This window comes from Oncorhynchus masou, chromosome 6, assembly GCF_036934945.1.
Source record: "Oncorhynchus masou masou isolate Uvic2021 chromosome 6, UVic_Omas_1.1, whole genome shotgun sequence".
NCBI lineage: Eukaryota > Metazoa > Chordata > Actinopteri > Salmoniformes > Salmonidae > Oncorhynchus > Oncorhynchus masou.
The window spans coordinates 7,997,150-8,017,890 of NC_088217.1; the positions used below are offsets into that span (position 1 = coordinate 7,997,150).

At 43.6% G+C, this 20,741-nt stretch overlaps 1 protein-coding gene across 2 annotated transcripts in view; it reads left to right on the forward strand.

Annotated features, from left to right (window-relative positions):
* Positions 1-13,305, forward strand: part of grm7 (glutamate metabotropic receptor 7) — a 443,553-nt gene extending 430,248 nt beyond the window's left edge. The window contains exon 11 of one of the 2 annotated variants that reach the window (XM_064967486.1): positions 12,124-13,305. In XM_064967486.1, the coding sequence (XP_064823558.1) occupies positions 12,124-12,173 (50 nt within the window). In that variant the 3' untranslated portion in view covers positions 12,174-13,305. The remainder of the gene's footprint in view (positions 1-12,123) is intronic. The other variant, XM_064967487.1, reaches the window with a different exon arrangement.
* The last annotated feature ends 7,436 nt before the right edge of the window (positions 13,306-20,741 follow it).

The following is a 20,741-nucleotide window of genomic DNA, read 5'->3' on the forward strand; positions in this document are numbered from 1 at the left end:
GCCATGCTGATTAAGTGCGGCTTGAATTCTAAATAAATCACTGACAGTGTCACCAGCAAAGCACCCCCACACATCAACCCTCCTCCTCCATGCTTCATGGTGGGAACCACACACGCGGAGATCATTCGTTTACCTACTCTTCGTCTCACAAAGACACGCTGGTTGGAACCAAAAATCTCAAATTTGGATTTATCAGACCAAAGGCACATATTTCCACCAGTCTAATATCCATTGCTCGTGTTTCTTCCTCAAAACTTCTTATGGCTTAGACCCCGCTACCGGGTTCGATATGACAACAGCCGGCGAAAGTGCAGGGCGTCAAATTCAATCAACAGAAATCTCATAATTAAAATTCCTCAAACATACAAGTATTTTAAAGTTTTACAAGTATTTAAAAATTTTAAAGATAAACTTGTTGTTAATCCCACCACAGTGTCCGATTTCAAAAAGGCTTTACGACGCAAGCACACCAAACGATTATGTAAGGTGAGTGCCAAGTCACAGAAAAACACATTCACAAAAAGCTGAAATAGAGATAAAATTAATCACTAACCTTTGATGATCTTCATCAGATACATGTATGTTTTGTTCGATAAAGTTCATATTTATATCCAAAAATATCAGTTTACATTGGAGCGTTATGTTCAGTAGTTCCAAAACATCTGGTGATTTTGCAGAGAGGAACATCAATTTACAGAAATACTCATAATAAACATTGATAAAAGATACACGTGTTATAAAGGGAATTATAGATCCACTTCTTAATGCAACCGCTGTGTCAGATTTTTTTTTAACTTTAGGAGAAAGCACACCATGCAATAATCTGAGTACAGCGCTCAGACACAAAAACAAAACATACAGATATCTGTCATATTGTGGAGTCAACAGAAGTCAGAAATAGCATTATAAATATTATAAATATTATTATAATTATAAATATTATATAAACATTATAAATATTCACTTACCTTTGATGATCTTCATCTTCAATCCCAGTTTCACAATAAATGTTTGTTTTGCTCGATAAAGTCCATCATTTACAGTGCCCTGCGAAAGTATTCGGCCCCCTTGAACTTTGCGACCTTTTGCCACATTTCAGGCTTCAAACATAAAGATATAAAACTGTACTTTTTTGTGAAGAATCAACAACAAGTGGGACACAATCATGAAGTGGAACGACATTTATTGGATATTTCAAACTTTTTTAACAAATCAAAAACTGAAAAATTGGGCGTGCCATATGGGTTATGTTATACCCACAGACACCATTCTAAGGGTGTTAGTGTTTCCTATCCAAATCTACTAATTATATGCATATCTTAGCTTCAGGGCCTGAGTAGCAGGCAGTTTACTCTGGGCACCTTATTCATCCAAGCTACTCAATACTGCCCCCATCCATAAGAACTTTTAACCACTTGTATGACTAGGGTCATACAACATGCATCAACAGTCAATACTATTGTCATCACTCTTAGCATGACGACATATGTTACTGTTAGCATAGGTTATATACGTATGGTTACATACAGTGGAAAGGAAAAGTATGTGAACCCCTTTGGAATTACCTGGATTTCTGCATAAAATAGTCATATCATTTATTCTGGTCTCCATCTTAGACATAGCAATAGAAAAACACAGTGTATTTAACCTCATAACACACAAAAATGTATGTTTTTTGTCTATATTGAATACATCATTCACAGTTTAGGTTGGAAAAAGTATTGTGAACCCCTAGGCTACTTACTTTTCCAAAAGATAATTGGAGTTAGGAGTCAGCTAACCTGGAGTCCAAACAATGAGATGAGGCTGGAGATGTTGGTTGGAGCTGCCCTGCCCTATTAAAAACACTCACGAAATGTGAGTTTGCTAATCACAATAGGCATTGCCTGATGTGAACCATTCCTCGAACAAAAGAGATCCTAGAAGACCAAAAATGGCAAATTGTCAACATGCATGAAGCTGGAAAAGGGTTACAAAAATATCTCTAAAAGTCGTGATGTTCATCAGTCAGACAAATTGTCTATAAATGGAGAAAGTTCAGTACTGTTGCTACTCTCCCTAGGAGTGGCCGTCCTGCAAAGATGACTGCAAGAGCACAGTGCAGAATGCTCAACGAGGTTAAGAAGAATCTTAGAGTGTCAGCTAAAGACTTACAGAAATCTCTGGAACATGGTAACATCTCTGTTGATGAGTCTACGATACGTGAAAAACACTAAACAAGAATGGTGTTCATGGGAGGACACCACGGAAGAAGCCACTGCTGTCCACAAAAAACATTGCTGCAAGTCTGAAGTTTGCAAAAGAGCACCTGGATGTTCCACAGCGCTACTGGCAAAATATTCTGTGGACAGATTAAATTAAAATTGAGTTGTTAGGAAGGAACACTCAACACTGTGTGAAGAGAAAATATGTGCACAGCACACCTCTAAACCTCATCCCAACTGTAAACTATGGTGGAGGGAGCATCATGGTTTGGGGCTGCTTTGCTGCCCTAGGCCCTGGACAGCTTGCTATCATCGACGGAAAAATGAATTCCCAAGTTTATCAAGACAGTTTTCAGGAGAATGTAAGGCTTTCTGTCCGCCAATTGAAGAGCAACAGATGTTGAGTGATGCAACAGGACAACGACCCAAAAACACAGAAGTAAATCAACAGCTGAATGGCTTCAACAGAAGAAAATGCGCCTTCTGGAGTGACCCAGTCTGAGTCCTGACTTCAACCCGATTTAAAAGGCTGTGGCATGACCTGTGGCGTGACCTGTGGCGTGACCTGTGGCGTGACCTGTGGCGTGACCTGTGGCGTGACCTGTGGCGTGACCTGTGGCATGACCTGTGGCATGACCTCGAGAGCAGATCACACCAGACATATTAACAATATTGCTGAACTGAAACAGTTTTGTGAAGGTGAATGGTCCAAAATTCCTCCTGATTGTTGTGCAGGTCTGATCCGCAAGTACAGAAAATGTTTGGTAGAGGTTATTGCTACCAGTTATTAAATCCAAGGGTTCACATACTTTTTCCACCCTGCACTGTGAATGTTTACATGGTGTGTTCAAAAAAGACATGAAAATGTATAATTGTTTGTGTGTTATTAGTTTAACGTGTTCACGCTACAGGTTCCCCAAGGGGTACCACACCCCCCACTCAACTCAAACCATGGCACACAGAATGCACAAATATTCTTAGAAATATTTAACCTCCACACATTAACAAGTCCAATAGCTCAAATGAAAGATAAACACACAAATGTTTTACGGCGAAAACATAGCAAATATGTATGTCAAACCACCACAAAGACACAGATGATATGTAGCCATTTTGTTGAACAAAAGATGCAATCACAAACGCAGGATTAAAAGAAAAATTATTCACTCACCTTTTGAAAATCTTCATCAGATGACAGTAATAGGACATGTTACACAGTACATTTATATTTTTTCAATAATATGCAATTTATATCCATAAATCTCTGTTTACATTGACGCAATGTTCAGAAAATGCTAAAAACTGTCCGGAGAAATTATAGATAACTCCGCCAGATAACGCCAGATAACAGCAATACACATCATAAACTTTGACTAAATATACATGTTCTACATATAGTTAGAAAGATACACTGCTTCTTAATGCAATCGCTTTGTCACATCTATTTTTAACGTTACAGAAATCGTTAACTATTCAATTATCTGAGACGGCGCTCAGACATAAGCAATATTTCTCCGCTATGTTGGAGTCAACAGAAACACAAAATTACAACATAAATATTCCCTTACCTTTGATGGTCTTCAATCATAATGTAGTGGAAGGAGTCATACTTACCCAAAACATTGTTTGGTTTCAAGTCGTGTGTCTTTGTGTCAGCAAATGCGCCAAGTTCCAGCTGAAATGCATCCAAAATTACTTCTGGTCCCGAGGGTTTGCGCATCAAAACTTCAAAATTACATATTATATGTCGACTAAACTGGTCAAACTAAGTGCAGAATCAAGCTTTAGGATGTTATTAACGTACAAAACAATTCTCAAATCGACCAGACAAACTGACTTCTTCACGTGCTAGTTGGAACAAAGGGAGCTCTGTGCCAAACGCGTGCCTTAAAGTGCATGTATTTTCTCGCGACACTCAGTATTTTGCCTGCCAAAGGGTCAAAGCTCGCGGGATTTGCACAATTAAATGCTCTACTGATAGAGGACATCTCGCGGAAGACATAGAAAATGTTCCCAGATCCATAGCTGGTTGGGAAGGGTGGGGGCGATGTCAAAGTTGGCCCAACTTTCCTGATGAGAAAACTAGTTTTGGAGATGCCCTGTGAGTTCTGCTATACATACAGACATAATTCACATGGTTTTAGAAGCTTTAGAGTGTTTTCTGTTCAATAATTATTATTATATGCATATATTAGCAATTATGGACAGATTTTTTTTCAGTTTACTATGGGCACGCAATTCATCCAAAGGGGGCAGTATTGTCCCGATCCTTAACAATTAAGCGGACTGTGTTTGTCTATTGTTGTGACTTAGATGAATATCTGCAAAAATGTTATGACCAATTTATATTCCAAAGGGTTCACATACTTTTGCTTGATGTTGTATGTTACTATTAGCATATATTGCATATCAATGCTACGTATGTTATTATTAGCATTGTTAGGTTCTTATTTTTCAGAGTAAATTACTCATGGACACAAGAGAAGCTTTAACCAAGTTTAATTCTTCCCAAAGGTTCTGTACAGCTGTATTCATACAACCCAACACTTCTCCCATCCATATCTATATATATATATATCCCACTTAAAACACGCCTCCTTCTCTCTAATCCTACTTATGGTTTAACAGGAAGAGTATTACTCCCTTCAGGTGACCTGTCCTGACCTCCTGACCTCCTGACCTCAACCCCTCCTTCACCTAATCCACAGATGTCCATCTGTCTCCCCTGTATCAACACATTGCTGTCCTCACCTCCTGACCTCAACCCCTCCTTCACCTAATCCACAGATGTCCATCTGTCTCCCCTGTATCAACACATTGCTGTCCTCACCTCCTGACCTCAAACCCTCCTTCACCTAATCCACAGATGTCCATCTGTCTCCCCTGTATCAACACATTGCTGTCCTCACCTCCTGACCTCAACCCCTCCTTCACCTAATCTACAGATGTCCATCTGTCTCCCCTGTATCAACACATCGCTGTCCTCACCTCCTGACCTCAACCCCTCCTTCACCTAATCCACAGATGTCCATCTGTCTCCCCTGTATCAACACATCGCTGTCCTCACCTCCTGACCTCAACCCCTCCTTCACCTAATCTACAGATGTCCATCTGTCTCCCCTGTATCAACACATCGCTGTCCTCACCTCCTGACCTCAACCCCTCCTTCACCTAATCTACAGATGTCCATCTGTCTCCCCTGTATCAACACATCGCTGTTCTCACCTCCTGACCTCAACCCCTCCTTCACCTAATCTACAGATGTCCATCTGTCTCCCCTGTATCAACACATCGCTGTCCTCACCTCCTGACCTCAACCCCTCCTTCACCTAATCTACAGATGTCCATCTGTCTCCCCTGTATCAACACATCGCTGTTCTCACCTCCTGACCTCAACCCCTCCTTCACCTAATCTACAGATGTCCATCTGTCTCCCCTGTATCAACACATCGCTGTTCTCACCTCCTGACCTCAACCCCTCCTTCACCTAATCTACAGATGTCCATCTGTCTCCCCTGTATCAACACATCGCTGTTCTCACCTCCTGACCTCAACCCCTCCTTCACCTAATCTACAGATGTCCATCTGTCTCTATAAGAGATGGATAAGAGCGTCTGCTAAATGACTTAAATGTAAATGTAAATGTAAATGTCTATCAACACGGTGCTCTTCTCCCTTCCACCCAACACATTCCAACACATTCCACTGCTCTCTGTCTTTCTACAGAGACCCAATCTCTTTTACTACTATGCGTTTAATCTATCAGGTCTTAAATATCTCAATGTTGAAAATGTCGAATCCAACAGCATAGATTATGTATCGTGGTTACATACAGTATATTACTAGTAGCATGGGTTACATATCATGTGGCCTGTCCCTGTCCTTTCCAGGGTTGGTCGTCAATTCCAGTCACACAGCCTGCGTGACAAATGGTACCCTGTCCCCTACATTGTACACAACCTTTGACCAGGATCCATAAGGTAGCCACAAAAGTAGTGCACTATAAACAAAATAGGATGCCATTTGGGACACTGGCTAGAGAAAACGCAGCAGTCTGCCATCTCTCCTGCCTCGTCCTCCGTCATGTCTCCCCGTAGAGCACTGAACCATCTGGTCCCAGGCATCCCTCATCCCTCTGCTCCTCTCTCTCTGTCTTTCTCTCTGTCTTTCTCTCTCTCTCCCTCTCTCTCTCTCTTTATCTATTTATTCCTGTCTCTCTCTCACACTCTCTCTATCACACTCCATCCCTGTGCAGCTGTCTCTCTCTTTAATTGTGTCTTGGTCTTTGCTACTCTCATTGCCCTGGAACCTGACATAAATGGCATGATACCCTATAATCCCCATCAATTCTACTGATTTGGTTAAGGATATCATATTGGAAAAAAAGCTATTGCCTCTCAACTAGCCTTGTGGTTAAAGTGAGATTGGAAGGTTGGGAGTTTGATCCACGGCCTAGTCATACCAAAAATGGGACCCGATGTGTCTCTGCTTGGCACTTACCATTGATGATATACTGAAGAATGGGGTTAAGGGCCTGGGATAGACTAGCGTTGTGTCCAGGGGGTGTACTGTACATCAAGCTGCCTCACTACAGAAACAAGTGAAAGACTAGTGTCCTGTCCAGGGGGTGTACTGTACATCAAACTGCCTCACTACAGAAACAGGAGATAGACTAGTGTCCTGGTACATCAAACTGCCTCACTACAGAAACAAGTGAAAGACTAGTGTCCTGTCCAGGGGGTGTCCTGATACATCAAGCTGCCTCACTACAGAAACAGGGAATAGACTAGTGTCCTTTCCAGGGGGTTACTGTACATCAAGCTGTCTCACTACAGAAACAGGAGATAGACTAGTGTCCTGTCCAGGGGGTGTACTGTACATCAAGCTGCCTCACTACAGAAACAAGTGAAAGACTAATGTCCTGTCCAGGGGGTGTACTGTACATCAAGCTGCCTCACTACAGAAACAGGAGATAGACTAGTGTCCTTTCCAGGGGGTGTACTGTACATCAAGCTGCCTCACTACAGAAACAAGTGAAAGACTAGTGTCCTGTCCAGGGTGTGTCCTGGTACATCAAGCTGCTTCACTAAGAAACAGGAGATAGACTAGTGTCCTGTCCAGGGTGTGTCCTGGTACATCAAGCTGCCTCACTAAGAAACAGGAGATAGACTAGTGTCCTGTCCAGGGTGTGTCCTGGTACATCAAGCTGCCTCACTACAGAAACAAGTGAAAGACTAGTGTCCTGTCCAGGGTGTGTCCTGGTACATCAAGCTGCTTCACTAAGAAACAGGAGATAGACTAGTGTCCTGTCCAGGGTGTGTCCTGGTACATCAAGCTGCCTCACTAAGAAACAGGAGATAGACTAGTGTCCTTTCCAGGGGGTTACTGTACATCAAGCTGCCTCACTACAGAAACAAGATAAAGACTAGTGTCTTGTCCAGGGGGTGTACTGTACATCAAGCTGCCTCACTACAGAAACAAGTGATTGACTAGTGTCCTTTCCAGGGGATGTACTGTACATCAAGCTGCCTCACCACAGAAACAGGGGATTGACTAGTGTCCTGTCCAGGGGGTGTCCTGTACATCACGCTTTCACACTAGATAAACAGGAGAAGGACTAGTGTCCTGTCCAGGGGGTGTACTTATACGTCAAGGCTTTCTTATTTAGGATCACAAATTTGTTTACGTATCTGTTAGTGAACATTTCTTATTTGTCAAGATAATCCATCCACCTGACAGGTGTGGCATATCAATAAGCTGATTAAACATAATCATTACACAGGAGCAACTTGTGCTGGGGATAATAAATGTCCAATCTAAAATGTGAAGTTTTGTCAAACAACACAATGCCACAGATGTCGTCCATATATTTATATATTTTTAATTCCATCCCTTTACTTAGATTGGTGGGTATTGGGTATATGTTGTGAAATTGGTAGATCTTACTTTTGTAGATATTGCTGCACTGTCAGAGTTAGGAGCTCGAGCATTTCCCTACACCTGCAATAACATCTGCTAAACACGTGTGTGTGATCTATAAACTTGATTTGATTTCACACGTTTTGAGGGAACGTGCAATTGGCATGCTGACTGCAGGAATATCCACCAGAGCTGTTGCCAGAGATTTTCATATTAGTGTCTCTACCATAAGCCGCCTCCAACGTCATTTTAGAGAATTTGGCAATACGTCCAACCGGCTTCACAACCGCAGGCAACGTGTAACTGTAACAGTATAGACTTTACGTCCATCCCCTCTACCTGGGCGCGAACCAGGGAAGCTCTGCACACGTCAACAGTCACCCTCGAAGCATCGTTACCCATCGCTCCACAAAAGCCACGGCCCTTGCAGAGCAAGGGGAACCACTACTTCAAGGTCTCAGAGCAAGTGACGTCAACGATTGAAACGCTATTTAGCGCGCACCACCGCTAACTAGCTAGCCGTTTCACATCCGTTACATAACCACACGAGACCAAGGACCTCCACATCCATCTTCTTCACCTGTGGGATCGTCTGAGACCAGTCACCCAGACAGCTGATGAAACTGAAGAGTTTTTTTTGTCTGCAACAAAGCCCTTTCCTAGTGAAAACGCATTCTGATTGACTGGGTCTGGCTCCTCGGTTGGTGGGCCTATGCCCTCCCTGGCCCAGCCATGGCTGAACTCCTGCCCAGTTGTGAATGCCATAGGCCTAGTGTATATATTTCAATTTACTTATTTTGTTTATATGAACTGTAACTCAGTAAAATTGTTGAAATTGTTGCATGTTGCGTTTATATATTTTTTCAGTATAGTATAACGGCTTAATTAATTTCTTAAAAATATTAAATATTTGATTTGATTTGTTGAAGAATATATGATAAAATTAAAGCAATCTGTCATTTGATATACAGTACATGAGAGGGGCTAATGCATACCATTTGGAGAGAGGGAGGGGAGAGAGTGAGAGGGTGAAGGAGCTGGAGAGACAGTGAATGAGAGGGAGAGGTTGAAGGAGAGGGAGAGGGGGAGAGAGGGAGTGGGGGAGAGGGTGAAGGAGAGGGAGAGAGGGAGTGAGGAAGAGGGTGAAGGAGAGAGAGAAGGAGAGCGGGTGTCACGATCGTTGGAAGCATACTCGGACCAACGTACAGCGTGATCTGGGTTCCACAACTTTATTTAGTGAAACAAAGAAAACAATAAAGAACGAACGAACGAACCGTGACGACAATGGAGTGCTGACATACATCGACACATAAACAATATCCCACAAAACAGGTGGAAAAATGCTACTGAAAACATGATCCCCAATTAGAGACAACGATAGCCAGCTGCCTCTAATTGGGAATCATACCAAACACCAACATAGAAAGCAAAACTAGAACCCCACATAGAAAATATAACCTAGACTAACCCCCAGTCACGCCCTGACCTACTCTACCATAGAAAATAAGGGCGCTCTGTGGTCAGGATGTGACAGCGGGAGAGGTTGAAGGAGCAACATATGGGAAAGGAGAAGGAGAGAGAGTGAAGGAGTGAGGGAAGAGAGAATAGTTTATATAATAGAGAACGTCTAGGGATGATAGTTCCTGTAATTGTTTTCCCCTTTATGTCCATAGATGGAATGAGATAAGTAGAGGCAAGTTCTCTATCATATTTCCCTCTATATACTGTAGAACACCCCTACTCCACACCTGGTTGAACACTGGGAGACTCATTTTCATGTTTTCTTAAATTCATATAATGTTTGTGATATTTTTATTCTAAATTTTACCTTTACTTAACAAGGCAAGTCAGTTAAGAACAAATTCTTATTTTCAATTATGGCCTAGGAACAGTGGGTTAACTGCCTGTTCAGGGGCAGAACGACAGATTTGTACCTTGTTAGCTCGGGGGTTTGAACTTGCCACCTTCCAGTTACTAGTCCAACGCTGTAACCACTAGGCTACCCTGCCGAATCACTTACAGTAAGGCATTTGTAAACTTTCTATAGCAATGTAAGTGGGGGAAAGAGGACATGCGTTTGGACAACTCATAGACACCGCAGGAAATAAAACCTAATGAAAACATCTGTCTCGTCCAGGACCAGAGTCGACCGAGACCGGTGCACCATAGCCAATCAGAGCTATAGTAGGCGTGGAAAATAACTTTTGGATTTCAGAGCAGGGTTAGCTCACTCCAGAGAATTTGTTTCCACCACGGAGTCCAATGGCGGCGAGCTTTACATCACTCCAGTCCACGCTTGGCATTGCGCATGGTGATTTTAGGATTGTGTGCAGCTGCTCGGGCATGGAATCCAATTTCCTGATGAACAGTTCTTATGCTGACGTTGCTTCCAGAGGCAGTTTGGAACTCAATAGTGAGTGTTGCAACTGAGGATAGGCGATTTTTACACTTCAGCACCTGGCTGTCCCATTCTGTGAGCCTGTGTGGCCTACCACTTTAGCTGAGCCCGTTGTTGCTCCTTGACGTTTCCATTTCACAATAACAACACTTACAGTTGACCGGGGCAGCTCTAGCAGGGCAGAAATTTGATGAACTGACTTGTTGGAAAGGTGACATCATGTGATGGTGATACGTTGTATGTCACTGAGCTCTTCAGTAAGGCCAGTCTACTACTAATGTTTGTCTATGGAGATTGCACGGCCGTGTGTGCTCGATTTTATACACCTGTCAGCAACGGGTGTGGCTGAAATAGAATCCACAAATTTGAAAGGTTGTCCACTTACTTTATAGGGAAGTTACCGTACCTTAAGGATGTATAAACCTAGGAGAGTTGTCCCCGTGTATATTTTAGCTATCAGGAGCCTGGCATGCAGTGGGGCCATTTGGAGACAAATGACACCCTATTACTTATATAGTGCACTACTTTGATCAGGGCGCTGGTAGAAAGTAGTGCACTGTGTAGGGAATAGGGCGCACCCTTAGGGCTCTGGTCAAAAGTAGTGCACTATGTAGGGAATAGGGTGCCATTTGGGACGCCGACAACAACTTCTGTGAAGATTCATGATACGGAGTAGCGTTGGATCGCACTATGGTTATTGCCACCACCATCTGTCCATAGAATGTTATTCATTATGAACTGAAAGGCTAAATTGATCTGCACTCCTTCTCTGAGACTCCTTGTAGATACGGGGCCAGGGCACAGGGGTTAGTCATAAGGGCTTTATTTCATATCATTCAATCACTGTTCATATACAGTATTAGAATAGGCTTTACAGGTGTTAGATCTCAATTTGACCAAGTTTCGTTGCAGGAGTAAAATCATCCTTCAGCAGGTGGATTTGATTGTTGTTGTTTTTTTAAGTGAAAATTCTGTAGGAGAAATGAACAGGCTATAGTTTAAGTGTGCGATCTAGTGAGAGAAGAAGAACTGCAGGTTTTTGTAGAATTTATGTAAATCAACAAGGCTCTTTTGAATTTACAACAGAGTGAAAAATGTATGCTATCGATCAGTTTTGGGATCCGCAATTAACTTAACCAGGTGTGTTAGTACTGGGCTGGTGAAAAAACCTGCACGCTCTGTAGGTCAGCCGGACTGAAGAACACGGATCTATGCTAATGCATTGTGGTGTGTTGTTAGCGACAACCTCAACCTTGAGATGACAAGATGTCTCCCGCTATTGTTCTGTCAACGTTGTCCCCTGCAGTTATAACTGTTCCAGCATGTACCACTTACCTGCTACTGTTGTGCATTTATCTTGTGTACATATACACATTGTATCTCACCCTCATCCTTATCCCTGACTTTAACAATGTGTGTGTTTTTTCAACAAATAAAACACACACTAGCAAAAGAAAAGTCAGTATGTTCTGCATGTCAGATCACGACGACTTCCTCATAACCCCACTGTGCTACACTCTTCCAAAAGAAAACTGACAAATCCTGAACCATTATATGTGGGGAAAAAAAAAACATATTTTTATTGTCATTTCTCCTCTCCAGGTCCGGCAGCAAAGAAGAAATATGTGAGTTACAATGACCTTGTGATCTAAGAGCCGTCACCAGAGAGAGGGACATGATGGATGGAGATGCTTGGTCTCCTGCCCCGTTGGCAACGAAAGAAAAAGGATGTTTATGTTCATGCTGCTCTATTGCCCACTCACACCCCGGAACCCTCACGCCAAAGGAACCCCGGAACTCCGGAACAGGACAGGGACAATGGGTGGGTTCTGGGTTCTAGGTTCTAAGAGCTTTCTATTCAACCAGAAGATTCTGTGTGGCAAACCGATGTTTTAACATGGTTACGATGGAATGGAAAAGACCAAAAAAGAGACATACTGTGGGTGAAACACGTCAAGAAGAAATGTAAAGAAAATCAAGACAGTTCTGATGGGCAAAAAAATATCTACTAAATCATCTGTTTTGCAAAATGATTGCAAAGAAAAAAAAGAAGCACAGACCCTCCCTGCTGGCTCTACAACCCCCCCTGTGCCCCTCCGGGTTAGGGTGGTCATCTCTGCCGACCCCTCAGAGATGGTCCCCCACTCCCTAGAGATGTGTCTCTACAGGTACACAGGCTGCAGAAGGAGGACTAACTGTACTTGTACCTGCCTGTACCTTCAATGGAGGCTGTTTCTTGTCTTTTAATGTCCTTCCAAAATGCAAGTTTTCCAAAATTCCTGTCGAAAAAAGTGTGTGGTTCTATTGGCCTATCTGTTACATTTGTTGTTACATTTTTAATATCAAACTTTCTTTTTTTGCTTGTCTGTTTTTTCCTTCCTTGCTTCTTGGACGCACATTCAATTAAAGCCATATTCTTGTCTTTGAGATGTTAAGTATTTCTTCATGTTTTTTGGGGGGGGTGGTTGTATGTGGACTCACAAGCAAGAGGTACAGTGCTTGCTTCTTCCCTTCCCTTGTGTGTGTGTTTCTACAGACATGTTTTTAGTATGTTGTAAGGGTACAGTATTGACCATCAACTGTGTTATTAAACGGACTAAAAGAGAGCTCCAGTCCAGTCAAGGCTTTGTTGGCTCGATATAAAAAACTCCAATGACTCAGATTTAACAAGGTATATGTCCCCGTGTAGAAGTTGTCAATGCATGCCAGCGATGTTTGATGTTAAGATGAAGTCAATAACTGGAGATTTCACCACACGTGATCCACTAGCTCTGAATGGCATACACTGTCTATATATATATATATATATATATATATATATATATATATATAATATATATCTATATCTATATATTTTAAATTTTCTCACTGAATGCAGAATATGGCTTTAATTCGTCTTGGAGTTTTTCTTAATGCCCCGCAAATATGAAAAGCTGTCATTAAAAAATATGAATATATATTTAAAAAGGAACCAATCAAAAAAAAAAGAGAGAAAAAAAAGCATGTATGTTTTATACTGTTTGTACTAAGTATATTTATGTTGCCCTTGCTGCTTATGGTCCAATATTGTGGGAGATAAAAATGTACGTTTGGCCACTCATGCAAATATTATGTGGTTTTGTCCAAGACTGTATCAGCATGAAACAAGACCAGCTGGTTGTTTTTATTTTTAATATTTCCTGAAAATAGAGATAAGGTAATTGTATTTATTTAAGGGGGGGGGACTGTTTCCACTACACAACTGAACTACATACTATCAGGGGGGGGGACTGTTTCCACTACACCACTGAACTACATACTATCAGGGGGGGGGGGGACTGTTTCCACTACACCACTGAACTACATACTATCAGGGGGGGGGGGGGACTGTTTCCACTACACCACTGAACTACATACTATCAGGGGGGGGGGGGGACTGTTTCCACTACACCACTGAACTACATACTATCAGGGGGGGACTGTTTCCACTACACCACTGGACTACATACTAACAGGGGGGACTGTTTCCACTACACCACTGGACTACATACTATTAGGGGGGGGGGGGGACTGTTTCCACTACACCACTGGACTACATACTATCAGGGGGGACTGTTTCCACTACACCACTGAACTACATACTATCAGGGGGGACTGTTTCCACTACACCACTGAACTACATACTATCAGGGGGGGGGGGACTGTTTCCACTACACCACTGAACTACATACTATCAGGGGGGGGGGGGGGGACTGTTTCCACTACACCACTGAACTACATACTATCAGGGGGGGGGGGACTGTTTCCACTACACCACTGGACTACATACTAACAGGGGGGACTGTTTCCACTACACCACTGGACTACATACTATTAGGGGGGGGGGGACTGTTTCCACTACACCACTGGACTACATACTATCAGGGGGGGGGGGGGACTGTTTCCACTACACCACTGAACTACATACTATCAGGGGGGACTGTTTCCACTACACCACTGAACTACATACTGTCAGGGGGACTGTTTCCACTACACCACTGGACTACATACTATTAGGGGGGGGGGGGGGGGACTGTTTCCACTACACCACTGGACTACATACTATCAGGGGGGACTGTTTCCACTACACCACTGAACTACATACTATCAGGGGGGGGGACTGTTTCCACTACACCACTGAACTACATACTATCAGGGGGGGACTGTTTCCACTACACCACTGAACTACATACTATCAGGGGGGGGGGGGGGGACTGTTTCCACTACACCACTGGACTACATACTAACAGGGGGGACTGTTTCCACTACACCACTGGACTACATACTATTAGGGGGGACTGTTTCCACTACACAACTGGACTACATACTATCAGGGGGGACTGTTTCCACTACACCACTGGACTACATACTATTAGGGGGGGGGGGACTGTTTCCACTACACCACTGGACTACATACTATCAGGGGGGGGGGGGGACTGTTTCCACTACACAACTGAACTACATACTATCAGGGGGGACTGTTTCCACTACACCACTGGACTACATACTATTAGGGGGGGGGGCTGTTTCCACTACACCACTGGACTACATACTATTAGGGGGGCTGTTTCCACTACACCACTGGACTACATACTATTTGTGGGGGGGGGGGGGGCTGTTTCCATTACACCACTGGACTACATACTATTAGGGGGGGGGGCTGTTTCCACTACACCACTGGACTACATACTATTAGGGGGGAACTGTTTCCACTACACCACTGAACTACATACTATTAGGGGGGCTGTTTCCATTACACCACTGGACTACATACTATTAGGGGGGAACTGTTTCCACTACACCACTGGACTACATACTATTAGGGGGGAGGGGGCTGTTTCCACTACACCACTGGACTACATACTATTAGGGGGGCTGTTTCCACTACACCACTGGACTACATACTATTAGGGGGGGGGGAACTGTTTCCACTACACCACTGAACTACATACTATTAGGGGGGCTGTTTCCATTACACCACTGGACTACATACTATTAGGGGGAAACTGTTTCCACTACACCACTGGACTACATACTATTAGGGGGAGGGGGCTGTTTCCACTACACCACTGGACTACATACTATTAGGGGGGGGGGGGGCTGTTTCCACTACACCACTGAACTACATACTATTAGGGGGAGGGGGCTGTTTCCACTACACCACTGGACTACATACTATTAGGGGGGGGGGGGCTGTTTCCACTACACCACTGAACTACATACTATTAGGGGGGGCTGTTTCCACTACACCACTGAACTACATACTATTTGTGTGTGTGGGGGGGGGGCTGTTTCCACTACACCACTGAACTACATACTATTTGGGGGCGGGTCTGTTTCCATTACACGACTGGACTACATATTATTAGGGGGGACTGTTTCCACTACACCACTGGACTATATACTATTAGGGGGGGGGGGGCTGTTTCCACTACACCACTGAACTACTTACTATTAGGGGGTGGGCTGTTTCCGCTACACCACTGAACTACTTACTATTTGGGGGGGGGGGGGGGTCTGTTTCCACTACACCACTGGACTACATACTATTAGGGGGGGGGGGGCTGTTTCCACTACACCACTGGACTACATACTATTAGGGGGGGGAACTGTTTCCACTACACCACTGGACTACATACTATTAGGGGGAACTGTTTCCACTACACCACTGGACTACATACTATTAGGGGGGAACTGTTTCCACTACACCACTGGACTACATACTATTAGGGGGGAACTGTTTCCACTACACCACTGAGCTACATACTATTAGGGGGGGACTGTTTCCACTACACGACTGAGCTACATACTATTAGGGGGGGACTGTTTCCACTACACCACTGACCTACATACTTTTAGGGGGGACTGTTTCCACTACACCACTGACCTACATACTATTAGGGGGACTGTTTCCATTACACCACTGGACTACATACATACTATTAGGGGGAACTGTTTCCACTACACCACTGGACTACATACTATTAGGGGGAGGGGGCTGTTTCCACTACACCACTGGACTACATACTATTAGGGGGGGGCTGTTTCCACTACACCACTGAACTACATACTATTAGGGGGAGGGGGCTGTTTCCACTACACCACTGGACTACATACTATTAGGGGGGGGGGGGCTGTTTCCACTACACCACTGAACTACATACTATTAGGGGGGGGCTGTTTCCACTACACCACTGAACTACATACTATTTGTGTGTGTGGGGGGGGGGGCTGTTTCCACTACACCACTGAACTACATACTATTTGGGGGGCGGGTCTGTTTCCATTACACGACTGGACTACATATTATTAGGGGGGGGGACTGTTTCCACTACACCACTGGACTATATACTATTAGGGGGGGGCTGTTTCCACTACACCACTGAACTACTTACTATTAGGGGGTGGGCTGTTTCCGCTACACCACTGAACTACTTACTATTTGGGGGGGGGGGGGGGGGGGTCTGTTTCCACTACACCACTGGACTACATACTATTAGGGGGGGGGGGGCTGTTTCCACTACACCACTGGACTACATACTATTAGGGGGAACTGTTTCCACTACACCACTGGACTACATACTATTAGGGGGAACTGTTTCCACTACACCACTGGACTACATACTATTAGGGGGGAACTGTTTCCACTACACCACTGGACTACATACTATTAGGGGGAACTGTTTCCACTACACCACTGAGCTACATACTATTAGGGGGGGGGACTGTTTCCACTACACGACTGAGCTACATACTATTAGGGGGGGGGACTGTTTCCACTACACCACTGACCTACATACTTTTAGGGGGGGGACTGTTTCCACTACACCACTGACCTACATACTATTAGGGGGGGACTGTTTCCACTACACCACTGAACTACGTACTATTTGGGGGGGGTGGGAGTAAACTGTTTCCACTACACCACTGAACAACATACAGACTGAATCTTGAGACCTGTACCAGGCTTTATAAAACACCTTACGGTTTTAGCTTCATGGATAATGTCCCCAAAGTAAATAGTATAAGGTAGTTGCTAAAGGATAATGTCCTCAAAGTAAATTGCAAAAGTGAGTTGCTAAATGATAATGTCCTCAAATTTAATGTTAAAAGTGAGTTGCTAAATGATAATGTCCTCAAAGGGAATGTTAAAAGTGAGTTGCTGAAGGATAATGTCCCCAAATTTAATGTTAAAAGTGAGTTGCTAAAGGATAATGTCCCCAAAGTGAATGTTAAAAGTGAGTTGCTGAAGGATAATGTCCCCAAAGTGAATGTTAAAAGTGAGTTGCTAAAGGATAATGTCCCCAAAGTGAATGTTAAAAGTGAGTTGCTGAAGGATAATGTCCCCAAAGTGAATGTTAAAAGTGAGTTGCTAAAGGATAATGTCCCCAAAGTGAATGTTAAAAGTGAGTTGCTGAAGGATAATGTCCCCAAAGTGAATGTTAAAAGTGAGTTGCTGAAGGATAATGTCCCCAAAGTGAATGTTAAAAGTGAGTTGCTGAAGGATAATGTCCCCAAAGTGAATGTTAAAAGTGAGTTGCTGAAGGATAATGTCCCCAAAGGGAATGTTAAAAGTGAGTTGCTGAAGGATAATGTCCCCAAAGTGAATGTTACAAGTGAGTTGCTAAATGATAATGTCCTCAAAGGGAATGTTTAAAGTGAGTTGCTGAAGGATAATGTCCCCAAAGTGAATGTTAAAAGTGAGTTGCTGAAGGATAATGTCCCCAAAGTGAATGTCAAAAGTGAGTTGCTAAATGATAATGTCCCCAAAGTGAATGTTAAAAGTGAGTTGTGAAAGGATAATGCTGTAGGCTCTCTAAATGGAGTGGCCAAGGACTATTGTGGAAAAAATAGAAAGAAACATTTAGCTTTTAAAAAGTCACTTGTGCTATGCTCCTTCGAAAAGGTGAAGGTTTGGCTTTAGGTAAACAAGACAGATAACTTTAAGATCTTTAGAAATTGTCAGCACCTATCCCTGTGTGATTTTGGTGTTTTGTTGTGAATCATTTTTTGATACTACTGCACTTTTAAATACTAATGCACTGTTGGAGTTAGGAACACAAGCATTTCGCTACACCCGCAATAACATCTGCTAAATATGTGTATGTGACCAATGACATTTGATTTGATTTGTTTTGGAAACAACTATACATTGTAACCACAAAAAATCATTACAGGCATATTGAGATAAGTTGTGTTTCTCTTTAGTAGAAATACCGGGGCAGGGTGATGTCCCAGTGTCTGTGTACATGTGAAATGACAAGCCAGAAGAGAAGAGAAGAGAAGAGAAGAGAAGAGAAGAGAAGAGGAGAGGAGAGGAGAGGAGAGGAGAGGAGAGGAGAGGAGAGGAGAGGAGTGGAGAGGAGATCATTGTTGTTGATAGCAAAAGTCAAGTCTGAAACTTGTCTGATCTTGTTTGAGATTAGAGTTCATTAGATTTCCGATTGTCATAAGGGATTTAGTACGTATCTACTAAACAGGGTTGTATAATGTAACGTACTGCCGAGGACCTTTACGATGTAGCCAGTGGCATATGGGATTTTGTATGTGACCTTCAGAATAGCTCAATATCTTTGTTTTGTTCGACTCCCATGTAGATATATCAGAAAAAAGCATAAACGTTAGATCAACAGGTCTAAAGAATCCACACCACCATTATAGTTATTCAGAGTAGGTTCTATGTTAGTGTATTATATATAATTTTCCAATGAAAACAAATTTCTACTGTGATTCTTACATTTATGACAGGAACGCACCACCCAAAGCCTCCACAGCAGAGCTGTGCTTTCTCAACTAGGCCCCGCCAGATACCACAGAAACCAACTAGGCCCCGCCAGATACCACAGAAACCAACTAGGCCCTGCCAGATACCACAGAAACCAACTAGGCCCCGCCAGATACCACAGAAACCAACTAGGCCCCGCCAGATACCACAGAAACCAACTAGGCCCCGCCAGATACCACAGAAACCAACTAGGCCCCGCCAGATACCACAGAAACCAACTAGGCCCCGCCAGATACCACAGAAACCAACTAGGCCCCGCCAGATACCACAGAAACCAACTAGGCCCCGCCAGATACCACAGAAACCAACTAGGCCCCGCCAGATACCACAGAAACCAACTAGGCCCCGCCAGATACCACAGAAACCAACTAGGCCCCGCCAGATACCACAGAAACCAACTAGGCCCCGCCAGATACCACAGAAACCAACTAGGCCCCGCCAGATACCACAGAAACCAACTAGGCCCCGCCAGATACCACAGAAACCAACTAGGCCCCGCCAGATACCACAGAAACCAACTAGGCCCCGCCAGATACCACAGAAACCAACTAGGCCCCGCCAGATACCACAGAAACCAACTAGGCCCCGCCAGATACCACAGAAACCAACTAGGCCCCGCCAGATACCACAGAAACCAACTAGGCCCCGCCAGATACCACAGAAACCAACTAGGCCCCGCCAGATACCACAGAAACCAACTAGGCTTGCCCCGCCAGAGCCACAAACCAAATACCACAGACATTCCTTTTTCCTTCAAAATGTTTTGCCTACGGTCAAAAGTAGTGCACTATATAGAGATAATGGAGCGATTTGGGATGCATAGGGTGGGCGCTTCTCTTACAATTCAGGGCTCTCTCACACAGCGTCTCGGTCGCCGAGCCATGTTCTGAATTACAAAACGGCGTCAAAGCTGGCAGTTATTGGCGTAGCATTAACACCCAGACCCACACCTTGCTGACAGCGTGCACCATGAGCAGAGAGCCAGAACCAGCAAGAGGCTTTCACTTGTCAGGAAGAAGTGACAGAAACAAAGTCGCTCTTTCAGTCGAAAGAAGCAGCAGCAGCGAGGGGAGACAAAGTGTCTAGAACACTTCTCTAAGCGTTGTAAGAACTGCTTACATGTGCCATCGCTGTAGCTTTCTGTTACAGGATATTGTCTCTTACAGGGTATTTCTTTCTTGAGAAATTTAACGCAGTAATGTCAGATATTTGAATATTACATTGCTAATTGAAAATTTACTACGGAACCCTCAATGGTCGAGAGGGAAAATCTACACGTGACGATGAATACATGAACAGGCATCTGGTTAATTATTCATCAACAGGGATGTCCCCTAATTCCCTTTTAATTTTCCATTGAATTGCAATCAAACCGTTAGCCATAACCTTGTGCAGAAACGCCACTGTTAAAATGATT